The sequence below is a fragment of the Portunus trituberculatus genome, chromosome 44 (assembly GCF_017591435.1).
Source record: "Portunus trituberculatus isolate SZX2019 chromosome 44, ASM1759143v1, whole genome shotgun sequence".
NCBI classification, from domain to species: domain Eukaryota; kingdom Metazoa; phylum Arthropoda; class Malacostraca; order Decapoda; family Portunidae; genus Portunus; species Portunus trituberculatus.
The window spans coordinates 12,072,449-12,086,849 of record NC_059298.1 but is presented as its reverse complement, the minus strand read 5'-3'; the positions used below and the strand labels follow the sequence as shown (position 1 = coordinate 12,086,849).

At 42.0% G+C, this 14,401-nt stretch overlaps 1 protein-coding gene across 2 annotated transcripts in view; it reads left to right on the top strand.

The window, feature by feature from the left end:
- The window catches only part of LOC123518877, a 175,780-nt gene that overhangs the window by 16,448 nt on the left and 144,931 nt on the right, over positions 1 to 14,401 (top strand). The window contains exon 1 of one of the 2 annotated variants that reach the window (XM_045279928.1): positions 4,440 to 4,947. The exons of the other annotated variant lie outside the window; for it this stretch is intronic. Within the exon in view, the coding sequence (XP_045135863.1) occupies positions 4,884 to 4,947 (64 nt within the window). The 5' untranslated portion in view covers positions 4,440 to 4,883. Of the gene's footprint in view, positions 1 to 4,439; positions 4,948 to 14,401 lie in introns of those variants that run through there. 2 annotated transcript variants of the gene reach the window in all.

Here is a 14,401-nt window from a genome sequence, read left to right as displayed (position 1 = left end):
AGACAGAGATAAACAGACAAACAGAAAGACAAACAGACAGATAGACACAACAGTTAGGAAACTCACCTGAACAGTGGGTTTTGTCTGTGTAAGTTGACAGATGAAAGACACAACAGTCGTGGTGGAACCCACTTTTTTTCCAGCGACATTCACGTTTTGAGTTACAATTCATCTTCACGGAAAGGAATAAAACAAAGCCCTCCACTTGACAGAGTGAGTTTCGCTGCACAGACACACGATGCAACACGAACGTTAAGCTAAGCACCGGGCGTGAGAGAAAAATTACATGATCATATTATTGTTTTTAATACCTCACTCTAATAAGTTAAAAGTAGATCGTCTTTATGGCTTTGCACTTTCTTTATTTTAGAGATAGACAATATTTCGTAAAAAAAAAAAAAGAAAGATGAATAGATAAAAAAATAGAGAAAAGAAAACTGTCAAATTTATGTATTATTGCATAAAGAAACTATTAAAGCTCGATATATTGGAAAAATGTGTGTATGTGTGTGTGTGTGTGTGTGTGTGTGTGTGTGTGTGTGTGTGTGAGAGAGAGAGAGAGAGAGAGAGAGAGAGAGAGAGAGAGAGAGAGAGAGAGAGAGAGAGAGAGAGAGAGAGAGAGAGAGAGAGAGAGAGAGAAATGAATAAGTAAATAGATAGAATAGCAGATAGAAGACAGAACATATAGACAGATAGAGAGATAGATAGACAGATAGATAGATAGTAGATAAAGAAATAGGCAGAAATATAGACAGACAGACATTGCGAACACTTCAATAAAAATATTAACATTAACATATCATTTCAATAACTTGTTTCGATAGTTAAGTTTTTTTTTCTATAGCTTCATATTCTTTTTAGAGATTATTAATGTTTCAGCAAAAAAAAAAAAAAACTTTTAATGTTTGAATAAAAATAACAAAGAAAAGAAAAAAATATTAGGTTTATGTATGCGACATGAAAACTTTTAAAGTTTGATATATTGGGAAAAAGTGTGTGTGTGTGTGTGTGTATGTGTGTGTGTGTATGTGAGAGAGAGAGAGAGAGAGAGAGAGAGAGAGAGAGAGAGAGAGAGAGAGAGAGAGAGAGAGAGAGAGAGAGAGAGAGAGAGAGAGAGAGACTTACATAGGTACACATGTCGTAGAATTGATATTTAACATGTATATCTTTCATTGTTCGTTACACCTTTCAAAATAATGAGACTTCTTGTATCTTTTCTTGATAGTTTGGTGAGACTCAAATGGTTTCCGCTAGTGGTGGCTTTCAATTACAAAGAATAGGACAATATGATGTTTAGGAATTTACATGTTTAAGCTTTCCCTGTCATTGTGTATAAAAAAACGGTTCATAATATTTCGCTGTTGGACACGTAGATACAGTGTAGAATGACTCTGCTCTTGTAATATATGTATAGGGAAATGTGGCGCCTCTGTGGGTTGGCTCTGCAGGAAGTCCCAGGAAAAGGTGGAATAGAAAGATATGTCTATTTTTCATATCATATCTTTACATTTCTGCTTGATATTCCCATGTTGGGAATTTCCTCATGCTCTCCTGGAATGCTCCATGGAAGCTTGGAATACATGTAGTCATCTTGCACTAATCCAGGCAGCGCTTGTGGCCTTGTATTCCTGCTGCCTCGAGTATTTTAAAGAATGTAAAGGTTTGCCAGACTAGATCTTCATTTTCTTAAACTTAAATGATGTAGGATAGCCGTCATTGAGTACAAACTCTCTCTCTCTCTCTCTCTCTCTCTCGTGGTATTTATAATCACGTATACGCAGAATCTTCTTCCTTAGCTCTGTATATTCCCCTGGCCCTTTTATCTCTTCTAAAACACATAGAAGTGCATTATGGTCTACACTCTAGAGTGGCACAGGATGAGGGACGATGAGCCGCAGCACTTGGCCGGGTCCCATCATTAGTGCTCAGTTATGAATGGAAAATCGACACACACACACACACACACACACACACACACACACACACACACACACACACACACACACACACACACACAGTGATTATAGTGTTACTTTTCATTGTTCTGCCACATTACAGAGAACTGGTGCTTATTGACTATCCTGATATGCTCTCCACACCCAGCAATCCAGTGTTCGACTAGTAGGCCGGGATAGTAGTAACTCCTCGTCCAGTGTTGTACCCCGTGAATGCTGGAAAAGGTTGTACTTAATGAGCGTTGGCGTAGGTTAGGTAGTGCCTCCTTTCACGGTCCTCGGTGGATGAAGCAAGACGTTCGGCTCCCTTCTCTGTCACCTTTATGTTCCCAGTAGTAGCTCAGCGGTGCCTTTACATATTACACTCAAATTAAAGACGGGAATATTATGGAAGGTCAATATAACAGTAGGATAATACTTTCAGTGATATTTTCTACTCTGTTCTTCAACCAGAGCGTCATGATATTAATTTAGGGATGTTTTTCGTAAGTATAGTTTGAGCATGTACTGTACGTGAAATACTCAATATATAGTCAAGATTATTACGACGAACTCAACTTAGCAGTCATGAAATATACAAATAGTTTTGCTTTGTTTAATGGTATTTTCTTTTTGCAAAATTTACGTATATGTTGAAGACTCAAAATAAAGGTAAAGATATCATGGAAACTCTTTATTCTTCAACCAGAGCAACGTGGAAGCAATTTCTTTAATACTGAGCTCAACCATTCACTACTGTAACGAAGGTACCTCCATGTCATGCACCTACTGCCCCTGAACTTGGTGTAGAATCTCTCTCTCTCTCTCTCTCTCTCTCTCTCTCTCTCTCTCTCTCTCTCTCTCTCTCTCTCTCTCTCTCTCTCTCTCTCATATTTCTGTATCCTGTCTCCTTTACTCGGCTGGTCTAGCGCTGTACACACACACACACACACACACACACACACACACACACACACACACACACACACACACACACACACACAAACTAGATGCCGTGTTCTCTCGTCACAAGGTTTAAAGGAAACATAAGGGAAGGTATGAGTGGAAATGTCAAGTTATGGACGTCCCCTTTGCTTCCTTTCCCCCTTGTCTGTGTGTGTGTGTGTGTGTGTGTGTGTGTGTGTGTGTGTGTGTGTGTGTGTGTATTACAAGTAAGAGTTCCAGTTTCGCATTAAAAGAAACCAGTTACGTCATGGGTGGGTAGGAGATGTGTTGAGGGAGGGCGGGGAGGAGGGTGAAAAGCGGTGAAGGATTAATATGAGGGTTGAGGAGGGGCCGCGCTGGACCAGCAGAAAGAGGGGGGGGGGGGGTTGATATTGACAGCGAGGTACGAACAGCAAACTGCTAATTCTTTAGTAGTTTAAGGATAGGTCACCTTTAATGTAATAAGATTCACTTCTTTGTACTGCTGAATTAACTTTTTTTTTTTCACCGTATTTTCATAATGACGTGTGGTGATGTGTAGTGAAGAAAGCTGTAATATATTCCTTACAGTTTTTAGTAAAGATGATAAATGTTGCTACAAGTTTGACTATACTTTTGAAAGACTTTAGTCATTGTCACGCTTCCTCTTGAAACAACTTTAACTGTGAACGTTTTTAAAGAACAGTGTTTTATGTAGTTTAGTATTCGTGACTCGGGCACATTTCTCCTGGCCTCACTAAAAAAGAAAAGTACACATGCACATAATTTACTTTCTTCTTCTTAATTCAGTCTAAGAGGCGGTTGTGAAATGTAGACTTAACTTATGATCAGTTCATGTTTATACCTAAGACCCGGTATTGCATCGGTTAACATGGCCAAATACCACTTTCTGTAACCATGAGTGTCACCACGAAGGGTGATCCTGCGCCTCGTCCCTCAGGTGTCACACTCGCACGGCAGCCTGGCACACAGATGGCGCTCTCGTCCGTTTCCAAACAGGATCAATTTAGCTTGCCTAAGAGGTGTCCCGCGCTTGCTGTCCCTGCATTCACAGGTGACGGTAGTTGCTCCACTCCTTGAAGGAGTTCCTGTCGATGCTGAACACTGTTGGCCCATTCCTTTCTCTGACTGGTGGTTATGTAGACATGTATGAATAAGCGGTGGACGTGAAGAAATTATATATTTACGTATGAAATAAGAAAATAAGTAGAATGATGGTTCACTGCTAGTTTAGCGAAAGCCTCGGATAAGGATGTTCCCTTGACCGGCGGTCGTCGCGGCCTCACAATATCAGGGAGACTTTAGGATCACAACTAAGTGTTTCGAGTCCTGGCTCGCGGCCAATGACTGGATAAGGCTCTCCCCCCAAAAAAAAAGAGGCGTGCGAAGCGTAAGGAAAGGCGAGGACTGTCCTTATAAAGTTGCAAAAAGTTCACAATTAACAAGGAAGAAAAACGTGACGCCATGAGAGGCACATTGTAAGAATTAAATGGTCCTAATATTGGGGGTGGCCGTTCACTGGTTGCTATAGTTACCGCGTCCTCCAATCGTGTGCCAGACGTACGAATAACCACGATTCTAAACTGATAACTTACAAGATACTTCCCTCTTTGATATGATGATAGCCAGTGATACACATCGAGTCAGCACATCAATCTTTCTGAGCAGTGATGCACCGATCACAGTGTGACTCATCAACCCCATACGAGAGACCTAAAGTGTCGTACGTGACAGGTGGCAGTTGTGAACGAGCAACCGTCGAGTGAGGCCGGAGCCACGAGACGCTGATCCCCCGGCGGGTTATGGAGGTATGCTTGTGTTAGGAAGCTGTGCAAGTGTCGTGCGGGAACTTTAATAACCCGAACACGCTCCACGCCGACGAAGATGTTGGGTGGACGGTGAAAGTGAATCGAGTGTGCCGCGCGAGAAGTTGGCAGAGGCGTTGGTGGCGAGCAACAAGTGTCGCGGCAGCAGAGGAACACGCTGTGCCACTCCGGTGACGGCATGACGCTTCCGCCCTCCCTCCCCGCCCTCTTCCGAGCTCTGCTCCGCCTCCTTCTGATCCAAGGTAAGGAGTTCTGAGGTGGCGGATGAGAGAAGACGAGGGTCACGAAGGAGGGACGTTTGAGTAAAGTAACTGCCTTGTCTTATCTCCCCTCCCTCCTTCCTTTCGTCATTCCCGTCTCGCGTCTTCCCTCACGTGTTTTTCCTCATCGTATTTGTCACACATTTCAGTGTAGTGGGAAGTGTTTCGTTCTTGCCCCTGACCTTGGTTTGCTCCAATCTAGGTTTGGCGGACGTGAGAGCAACGTTAAAATATTTTCTCATGCGTATTTTTTATTCATTTTAAATCCACATGTACTTAATTTTCATGAGACAGAAGATAATGAATCACATGCATTATAGTAAGTTGACTTCTATAAGATTTATTTGAGCCGTGTGTCAAAGCTGCCACAGCGCAATGACATAACAAGGTAATGGCTCCTTACATCACAGCGACTTTCCTTAACAGTGCTTATTCACATAGTTTGAGATTTACAACTATTATGGTAAGAAGCTCGTTTGCAATGTAGTTAGAGCAACAGGATATTCTGAACACTGTAATAATGAGAAAATAACATGTAAATGCATTTAAGCGAATGATTGCGTGCTTTTACTGGACGGTCGTCAGGATTACTGGCTTGACTTATTGTATCATTAGTATTACGCTCATCATGCCTTTAACATTATTTCTGCCTCACTTTCATAAGATTTTGTTGCTTCATTCTCTTCTTTACTAACAGACTGGTGCCTCGAGGCTGTTGGCATTCGTGCGCTTGTAGGAGACAGGGACCTCTCGTGGTTTCGAAAAAATAAAAAAAAAAAGCCTTTCTTACATGACTAAAAATGAAATTACATGCAGTTGAGTCATTCGATGGAGGGCGAGATGCAGGGCTGAAAGACCCAGCTATACCTAAGAGTTTATTTATTTTTTCTCCCTTTATACGATACTTACGAGTGAAACAGTTGAGTTTATTGGCGCTCGTTTTCTGAGAATTAGCAAATGTTTTCTTGTTTGTGTTGACTTTCTATGGCGTGTTGTACTTGTGATAATTGATGTGTGTGTGTGTGTGTGTGTGTGTGTGTGCGCGCGCGCGCTCGTGCATGGTGGGTCGAGACATTTCATGGTGAACGAGTTGTTGGCTGGTGAGTGCTGGGCGTGGTGGCGGGTGCTGTGCCGGGCGGGGGTGATAGTGGTGGTGGTGGCGGTGGTTCGTCACCGCCACCGCGTGACTGGCATGCTGTAGCTGTTGCTCTCACTGTTGTTCTCACTATGCTTCATGTGGATTGCAGTATTTGGCTGAAAAGTGTTAATTGTTGATGAAGTTTTCAGTCAAAATCGATATAACAACAGCCAAACACAGATAAACTCTGCTGGGTAGGGTGTCTGGCTGGCTTTCGTTGGTGGACACACGAGAAAATGTGTCGGTGATAAATGTCATTATGGGAAGACGCAGATGTCCCATCAGGTGCACAAGGCTGCTGATGCGGGATCAGGTGAGGAAGGTGTCGCTCAAAGCAGGCCGCCACGTGCTCCTTCCCAGCAGGGCGGTGATAGGTTATCATCCGGGGCTCGCAGACTCAGAGGCTAGATAAGTGCAGCTGCCCCGTGTGTGTGTGATTCAATAAAGTTTTATATCTTTCCCCCTCTCTGGTGGAAGTTTTAATGTAATGCCATTTGAGAGAGGGAGCGAGGATGTGACATTTATGTGAAGGAGGGTGAAAGGGATTACGGGTGTGAGTGGCAGAGGATACGAGGGAAGGAGGATGGCCGTGTACTGATTGTTATGTGACCTTCATCGTCCACTGAGAACGTTGTGTCCTTCCCTTGTAGTGCTCATCCCACATCCGCACTTCTCTCCAGTCGCCTCCCTCTCGCGACTGTTTCCGTCCACACCGTACTCTGTCCTCCCCTCCCATAGTCATTACATAATACCTATATATTTACTCTTCATCTCGTCACTGTCACCGTCATCGTCACCGTACTCCAACCACCACTGCCACGTTTCTTCCCCTCTCGTTAATCTTCCCTTTTCATTATCCTTAATCCTTTTATTTTCAAATGCCTTTTTATGTTTCCATTTAGTCCTCTTTGGTTGCAGAATATTCCTCCCGTTTCTTCTATCTGTATTCAGAGTTACTTTCGTGCCATTTACGTAGTCTTTGTGAGAGTCATTTGGTTGTAGACTTAGTGTTTTGCCTTCAACTTTTACCATCCTTGACCTGATCCTTCATATATGATCTGATCCTTCATATGTATATATATATATATATATATATATATATATATATATATATATATATATATATATATATATATATATATATATATATATATATATATATATATATATATATATATATATATATATATATATATATATATATATATATATATATATATATATCATCGAGTTTTGACAAGCGTTATTTTCTTACTGCTGGTCCTTGTTTTAACTTCTAGGCCGTCCACTTTAGTTGGCTTACGTACTCGTCCCCCACGTCCGTGCACGATCCCGCGTTGCTTTACCTCTCCTCCCTCAAGACCTATTTCTGTAAAGGGAATTTTAGTCTGGCTTAGGTATGCATGTTCCCCGGCTCACTACCCCTTCGTTGCTATACTTCTTTGCTTTAATTTGGCTTACATATAATAATATTCTCGTTATCCACCGTCCTTTGCTAACTTTTCTTTTCCTTGTGAAGTTGAGTCAGTTCAGTGTACGTACATATATTCTCCATGGTCTCTTTCCTTTGTCTCTTCTCTTTTTCCTCTTTCTGACCTACTTGTGTGAGATGGACTTTAGTTTGTCATATCCACGTACAGTATATATATCCTTCCTGTCCTCTGCCCTTTGTCTCTGTCCTCTCCTGTCCGGACAACTGTCAGTGTGGACAACGCGGTATTGTCAATAAAATGTGTACTGCGTGTTGCTTGCTTGGCATTATTCCCTCGGGTTGCACCACGCATTAGCTTTTATCTCGCTGAGGCTTTAACTGACGTTCCTTGCTATTTTCTGATTGTTTTAAAATAACATTGGCAAAAAAATGTGGGTGGTAGTGCGTGCCATTGTGGAAAGATTGACAAGTTTGTGTTGTATTGATTGCTGTTGTTCAGAGTAACGCTTGTTTTTTTTCGTGTTTTATATTATTTGTGTGTGTGTGTGTGTGTGTGTGTGTGTGTGTGTGTGTGTGTGTGTGTAGTTGGGTGGGTGGGTTGGTAGGTGGATAGTGTTTTATTCTAGGAAAATATCCCTTTGTTTTACTTAGTACGGCTGTATGTGGAAGTGTTGTTGTTGTTGTTGTTGGTGGTGGTGGTGGTGGTGGTGGTAGGGGTGGTGGTAGTGGTGCAAGTAACTGTAATAGTAGTTCTGGTTGGTTGTTGGTGGTTGGTTGTTGGTGGTGTTATTGCATAAACGATGCTTATTATTTAGTTATTTTTTTTTAACATTTTCTACAAAGAAGAAAAAGAAAAGAAAGAAAGCAAATGGCTAGGTACATTAAAAGTAAGAGTCAAAATATTGATCATTGTGCACTTACCTAACACAATAGTCCTATCCACTCCTACACTGATGATGCCACTTTGCACTTCCCCACAACCAAACCTTCAGGAAGTCAACTGATCCTCAAACAGGAGTACCACTGAACGCTTGACTTCTAATCTCTCTCTAAGATTTCTGATTAGGGGAGAGCAAACTTAGTAATGTTCAATGCCTCAAAGACTCAATTCCTCCATCTGTTAACACGCCATAACCTTCCTGACAACCATCCCCTCTTCTTCAATGACAATCAACAGTATCCCTCTTCTACACTGAATATAACGGTAGTGGTGGTGGCGGCGGCGGCAGTGGCGGTAGTTGTGGTAGTTGTGTTGGTGGAGGCAGTAGTGGTGGTGGTGCTGTTGGTCATATTGGTGGAGGTAATAGTAGTGGTGGTAGTCGTATTGATGAAGGCAGTAGTAGTGGTGGTGGTGATCGTCGTATTGGTGGAGACAGTAGTCGAAGTGGTGGTGGTGGTGGAGGGAGTAGTGATGATGGTGGTAATCGTGTAGGAGGCAGTAGTAATGGTGGAGGTGGTGGTGGTCGTATTGGTGGAGGCAGTGGTGGTTGCTATGTCATTATATAGAATGTAGAGTCGATAAGTCGTCATGCAATTAAGTTGATTATCCCATAGTGTCCACTGCACAGTATATTTTCCTCGTAATATAACACGATACCATTCTTTTATGTAGTAATTAACACTAGTAATAGATATTCAACACCGAACAGCGATCAGATATAAAGTAAATTGGAATATCAAATTTTTTATTGAATTTACACAGCTGAAAGAATAATCAAGGTTAAATACACACTGCTCGATAAAAAAAAAAATATATATATTCTGATATAAGTTGTGCGCTGCGTTTCGTGATGTATCCAGTTGCTTTTTGTTGATGTGGAATGGTTGGTACGCCTGATTTTGGTGATATGGGAATGTTGGTACGTCTGGCTGTGGTTATTTCACATGACTCGAATCGAGCAGTGAGCGGCACGAGTCTGTCTCATGAAATAGGCGCCGCCACACACAACAAATACGCATTGCATTCTTCAGCCGCGTTGTTGTCGTGTTGTACGGTACGAGTATCGTGAATAATCCGATCACCAATATCGGATCCACACACTGTAAAAAGAGTAGATAGTGTGTGTGTGTGTGTGTGTGTGTGTGTGTGTGTGTGTGTGTTGCTTTTGGAAGTTGGAGGGAAGGGACTGGCTGGTAGGTGGAGGAGTAGAAGTGGGAGAGGCTCAGAGCCAGCAGCTGCAGGCACCCTCGCCGCCACACGTAATGGAGGGAGCCTGACTGATTCGAATAATTGGGTTAGCATTACACGACGGGGTCAGTCAGTCATGGAGCGCTGTACACAGGTGGTACTGATAGCTGCAGGAGAGGAGACCGGCAGAGAAATGCAGCGCCTTCCTCCCTATCCCTCCCCCCACTTGACCCCTCTTCTCTGTCCTGACACTGTTCAATGGGCAGCGTTGACGGCAGCGTGCTGGATGATACATGCACCTGAATATCTTCATTACCCGTTATATTGAGACGGCTGGCTGGTGAGGGCAGGCAGCCGGATCATCAGTGACACAGCTGGGACGTCTGATAGTATCATTTGCAGAAAACAGCTGGTGACAGATACCTCTGGGGGTTAAGAGGTTGGGGGTTCACGTAGCAGCAAGTACTAGCTGACAGCTGGGTGGAGTCGGGGATGTGGTGGTTAATATTTGCATGAAGTCGTTGTGTTCTGGAAAAAAAACAACTTGTCCTAGATTGATGCGTGGGAATAAAAGTGGCAGGTTTCTTAGAACAAAGGAATTTTGTTAACACTGCACACGGCAGCGGCTAAGTAAGTGCAATAAATATCAAATACCTTTGGTTCATACATTATGTTTTTTGGCGCCGGAACATTTGCAATATACTTGCTCTTTTATAGTGAAAACATGCGATGCTTTTCTAAGATTAACAAATGTGTAACTAACTATAAAACCTAAAGCAACAACACGTAGAAGGAGGCGACAACAATACCTGAGTGATGGAATAACAACAATGTAGAGAAACGTTAGCAGTAACGATGTGCAGCGGCGACATGCAGTAGTGCAATGTTGACGCTACAGCAGTAAATGTGATTGCTATCAGTAAGATGACATGTGCGCACTGTTGTAGTGCTGGACCAACACTAATGCTTGATAAAAAATACAACCATATAGGAGTGACGCCACTGTGCAGGAAGAAGCAGCGTGTTGGCACAAACATCAGTAGTAATAGTAGTGCAGTAGGTGTAGGCGCAAATATATAGCAAAGACAGCAGTGCGTAGGAGTGACAAAAGTTGAGGCGAGGACCAGCAATGCAGTGTAGCGGCGGCACTCTCGTCATGATGAAAGGTCAAGCAAACCCACCTCTAAAATTTCATGTTCTCTTCTTATAATCATATTTGCTTCTTTTACAGAAAACGCGTGAGGACCAAGCATGAATTTAACCCTCCCCTTCCCCACTGGCGAGGAAACAACCTTTCGCTAAATTAATGCCTGCTGCGACTTGTAATGTTTTCTTATATACAAAAATCGGAACAAAAGCCAAGGAAAGAACTACATTTCGTGAGAATAAGACAGTGTAATACAAAGGGCTGCATATTGTGACCCCCCCTTCATCTCGCCGTTCCCTAACCCTTCAAGTAAGGATGCTGATGTCTGACAAAATTACTAGTTTTGTGACGAATCGATAAGTTTTCCAAGAAAAGTGATTGTTTTGGCACCAAGAAAACTTTAGAAGCAGACTGTTGACATGATCATTGTCAGGTGAACAGCAACTAAGCAAAAGGGTTACACAGAGGTCGTCCAAAGAAAAGAGGCTGAAGTGATACGTTTTTAATTTTAATTTTTAAATACAAATGTTTAGTTTGTTCATGGGTTTGAGTGGTGAGGCAGTAACACTGTGGTCAGTGGTGTGTGGTCCGTTCAGAACCCGCGTGACTAATCATGGCGTGGCGTGTGTTCGGAATATCGAAGTATACTATCTCGGGCGCTTACCTGACCCCGAGGCACCTATCACCACTCAACGCTCTTTACTTCAGAGGAGCTAACAGCGCGGTGCGTGTCATTTCGGATTAACTAAGAGCTGGGTCGGGGTGATCAAACAGCGAGGAGCATTAAACCTCGTGTAAATTATCCCTTGATAAGATTATGGGGTCGTCCGTGGTGTTCCCTAGTTTACGTAATGAGGCTTCACGTGTTGTACATTACGCTTTATGACGCTGATGGTGTGTGGGTGAGTAGGGGCTGTGCTGGAAAGTGGAAGCGCCGGACAATCAGGAGCGTGGGAATTACAACAGGGACAGATGCAGAAAGTATGTACATTATCTTGGTTTCTTAAGTAGTTGCTGATTCTTTAACTTTGCATTTCTTCACCATAAATCTACTCACCACGTGTGAAAAGCAGCATTGTATTTCTGTATGTGCACTGGTGGAGTGAATGTGGAGGAAGACTACGTGGGATAAGCGAGGTGGAAGTGGGTAACGAGATTTACGAAAGTGTAAAGAGAATGAACCAGACTAATATAGGTTACACGATGCAAATTGTTGTCCTGGACCGTCCCAGGAGAGCACAGCCAACTTTATTGAACATAAACTTATACTTTATCTAAGCCGTGGACATGACACAGGCAGGATAGGTTGGTAAGTTTTTAGAGTTAGCGCTGCCTTACATCAGACCGTGCCATGGATAGAGAAACAAACAGCAGCAGACGCGTTGTCTATGGCCAGGATGTCTGTGGTAAATTGGATTATTATAATTATTAAGAGGCATTATAGCAAAGACAGTAATATGTAATAAATTAATAGAAAAATACATGCAACAGTGCTATTACATATTTTCTCTAAATATTGCTACTAGAGGTTGGAAGATCAGTACAAAGACGGGGGTTTAGGCAATAACGAAGAGAAGACAAAGTAGATTAAACAAGTCTGAGGATTTAGATATCTGAGAAATATTGTGTCAAAGAAATTAAACTATATATATATAGAAAAGAATAATTCGGCAAAACTGTTTTGACCAATAAAAGAACTTTGACAAAAAATTTTTGGATAAAAATAGATTTGAAAATTAGTCTATCGAAATGCTATGTCTGATAAGTATTTATGAAGCATGGACTGTTTAAAAGAAATGAAGAAAAAATGAGTTATAGCTGTTGAAATGTGGTTTTGTCTAAGGTAAGGCAAGGCGCTGAGGGCTGTTTGATTATATCGTTGGTGCAAAGGTTAGAGTGACACCAGACACTTGCAAGGGGAGATTGATTTTAATGGGATGTTTAATTAAATTAGTGCCCACTAGATTAGACATTCCCCGACACGCGTAGGTGACGAGGCGTTGGTAGGGAAGTAGGCAGTGAGTGTTAGGCGGACAAGAACACACACGGGACACGTTTTACATATATTTTACGTTACTTTATATTACTTTACTTAATTTTGCTACACACACACACACACACACACACACACACACACACACACACACACACACACACACACACACACACACACACACACACACACACACACACACACACACACACACATTCATTCCTCTACACTTAGAATTGCCTTAGTGAAAAGTCGAAAAGAAATGTCTTCCTTAGCTTGGCTTCGGCTGTGTGAAGTAATAAAACTATCATACAAGTTCAAGTCACATGCTGCTTTCAAAGGACTCACTGGGAAAATAAAGAAGTATAGAATATGAGAGAGAGAGAGAGAGAGAGAGAGAGAGAGAGAGAGAGAGAGAGAGAGAGAGAGAGAGAGAGAGAGAGAGAGCTATTTGACTCTCCCTTGGTAACGCTTCACCCTTTCATGGCTCTCAGTCCTCCCTCTCTTCAATTTGTCACTCTCTCAGCACCTCGTGTTCTTATATTAATTCTTCATTCTTCTTTTTATTCGTATATCTCCTCATTAGGAGTCGTGTGTACTGTTCGGCTGTTGTGTTGTGGAGGTGCAACTTGCGACGAGATAGACAGATGGAATTATTTATTTCATTGACAATTTATAAATTTCTTTTGAATCTTACTGCGAGACAAAATTTTCTTAGAATATAATTTGCGAGACCTTTACTTTTGTACCATAATCTCTTGAATAGATTTGTAAATCAGAAAAGATGGTTGTAATATAATGTTCTCTATTTTATGTGTCCATACGAACATTTTATTTTTTACTGTGCCCTTAGCTGGAAAAAAAAAAAACCAACAATTTATTATTATGCGTTTTCTGTGCGTCCTCGCAAACAATGATTTTTCTAGGAATATTTCAAGTGCCTTTATATTCTTTCTTTATGGACAAATGTATACCCCCTTCTCTCTCTGTTCCCGGTGTCAGTTTATCAGTGTTTTGCCATATATTGTCTTTTCTGTGTCCACGGAAAGAATTCTTAGTGCTTCAGGTGTTAGCAAACGATAGACATAATAGTTTGAGCACGAAAAACATCTACCTGCATCTGAGTGATTGCTTGCCATCATCTTAAGTTTTTCTTACATATACATTTTCTTGAGGAGTAAAATTTAGTTCATACTCCTCATAGTATATATACAGAGTGTGATAATACTGTGTTGAGCTGTTCAGAGAGTTCAGGAGTAACTCGAGTAATCTGTTAGATGGTAACGTAAGACGCAGAACATGCTCAGAAAGAATGCACCCTAATCCCTTCCGTGCACAGCTTGGAGCGGAGGAGTAGCAGGAGCGTGGCGTGGCGTGGCATGGCGGTGTTCTCTTTAGGTGCCTGCATGGACGGCGACAATTACGGGAGGTGCGGTGGAGGTACAGGATGACCGCCACGCTGTGCCGAGCTGCGCCTGCCAAGTGTTAAGATGTGACTGAGGACGTGAGACGTGTTGATGCGTGACTTTGAACATGTAAGCTAGAAACGAGAATTATTGCGTGGGTAGATTTTTTGTTTATATATTGGTTTTATTTTC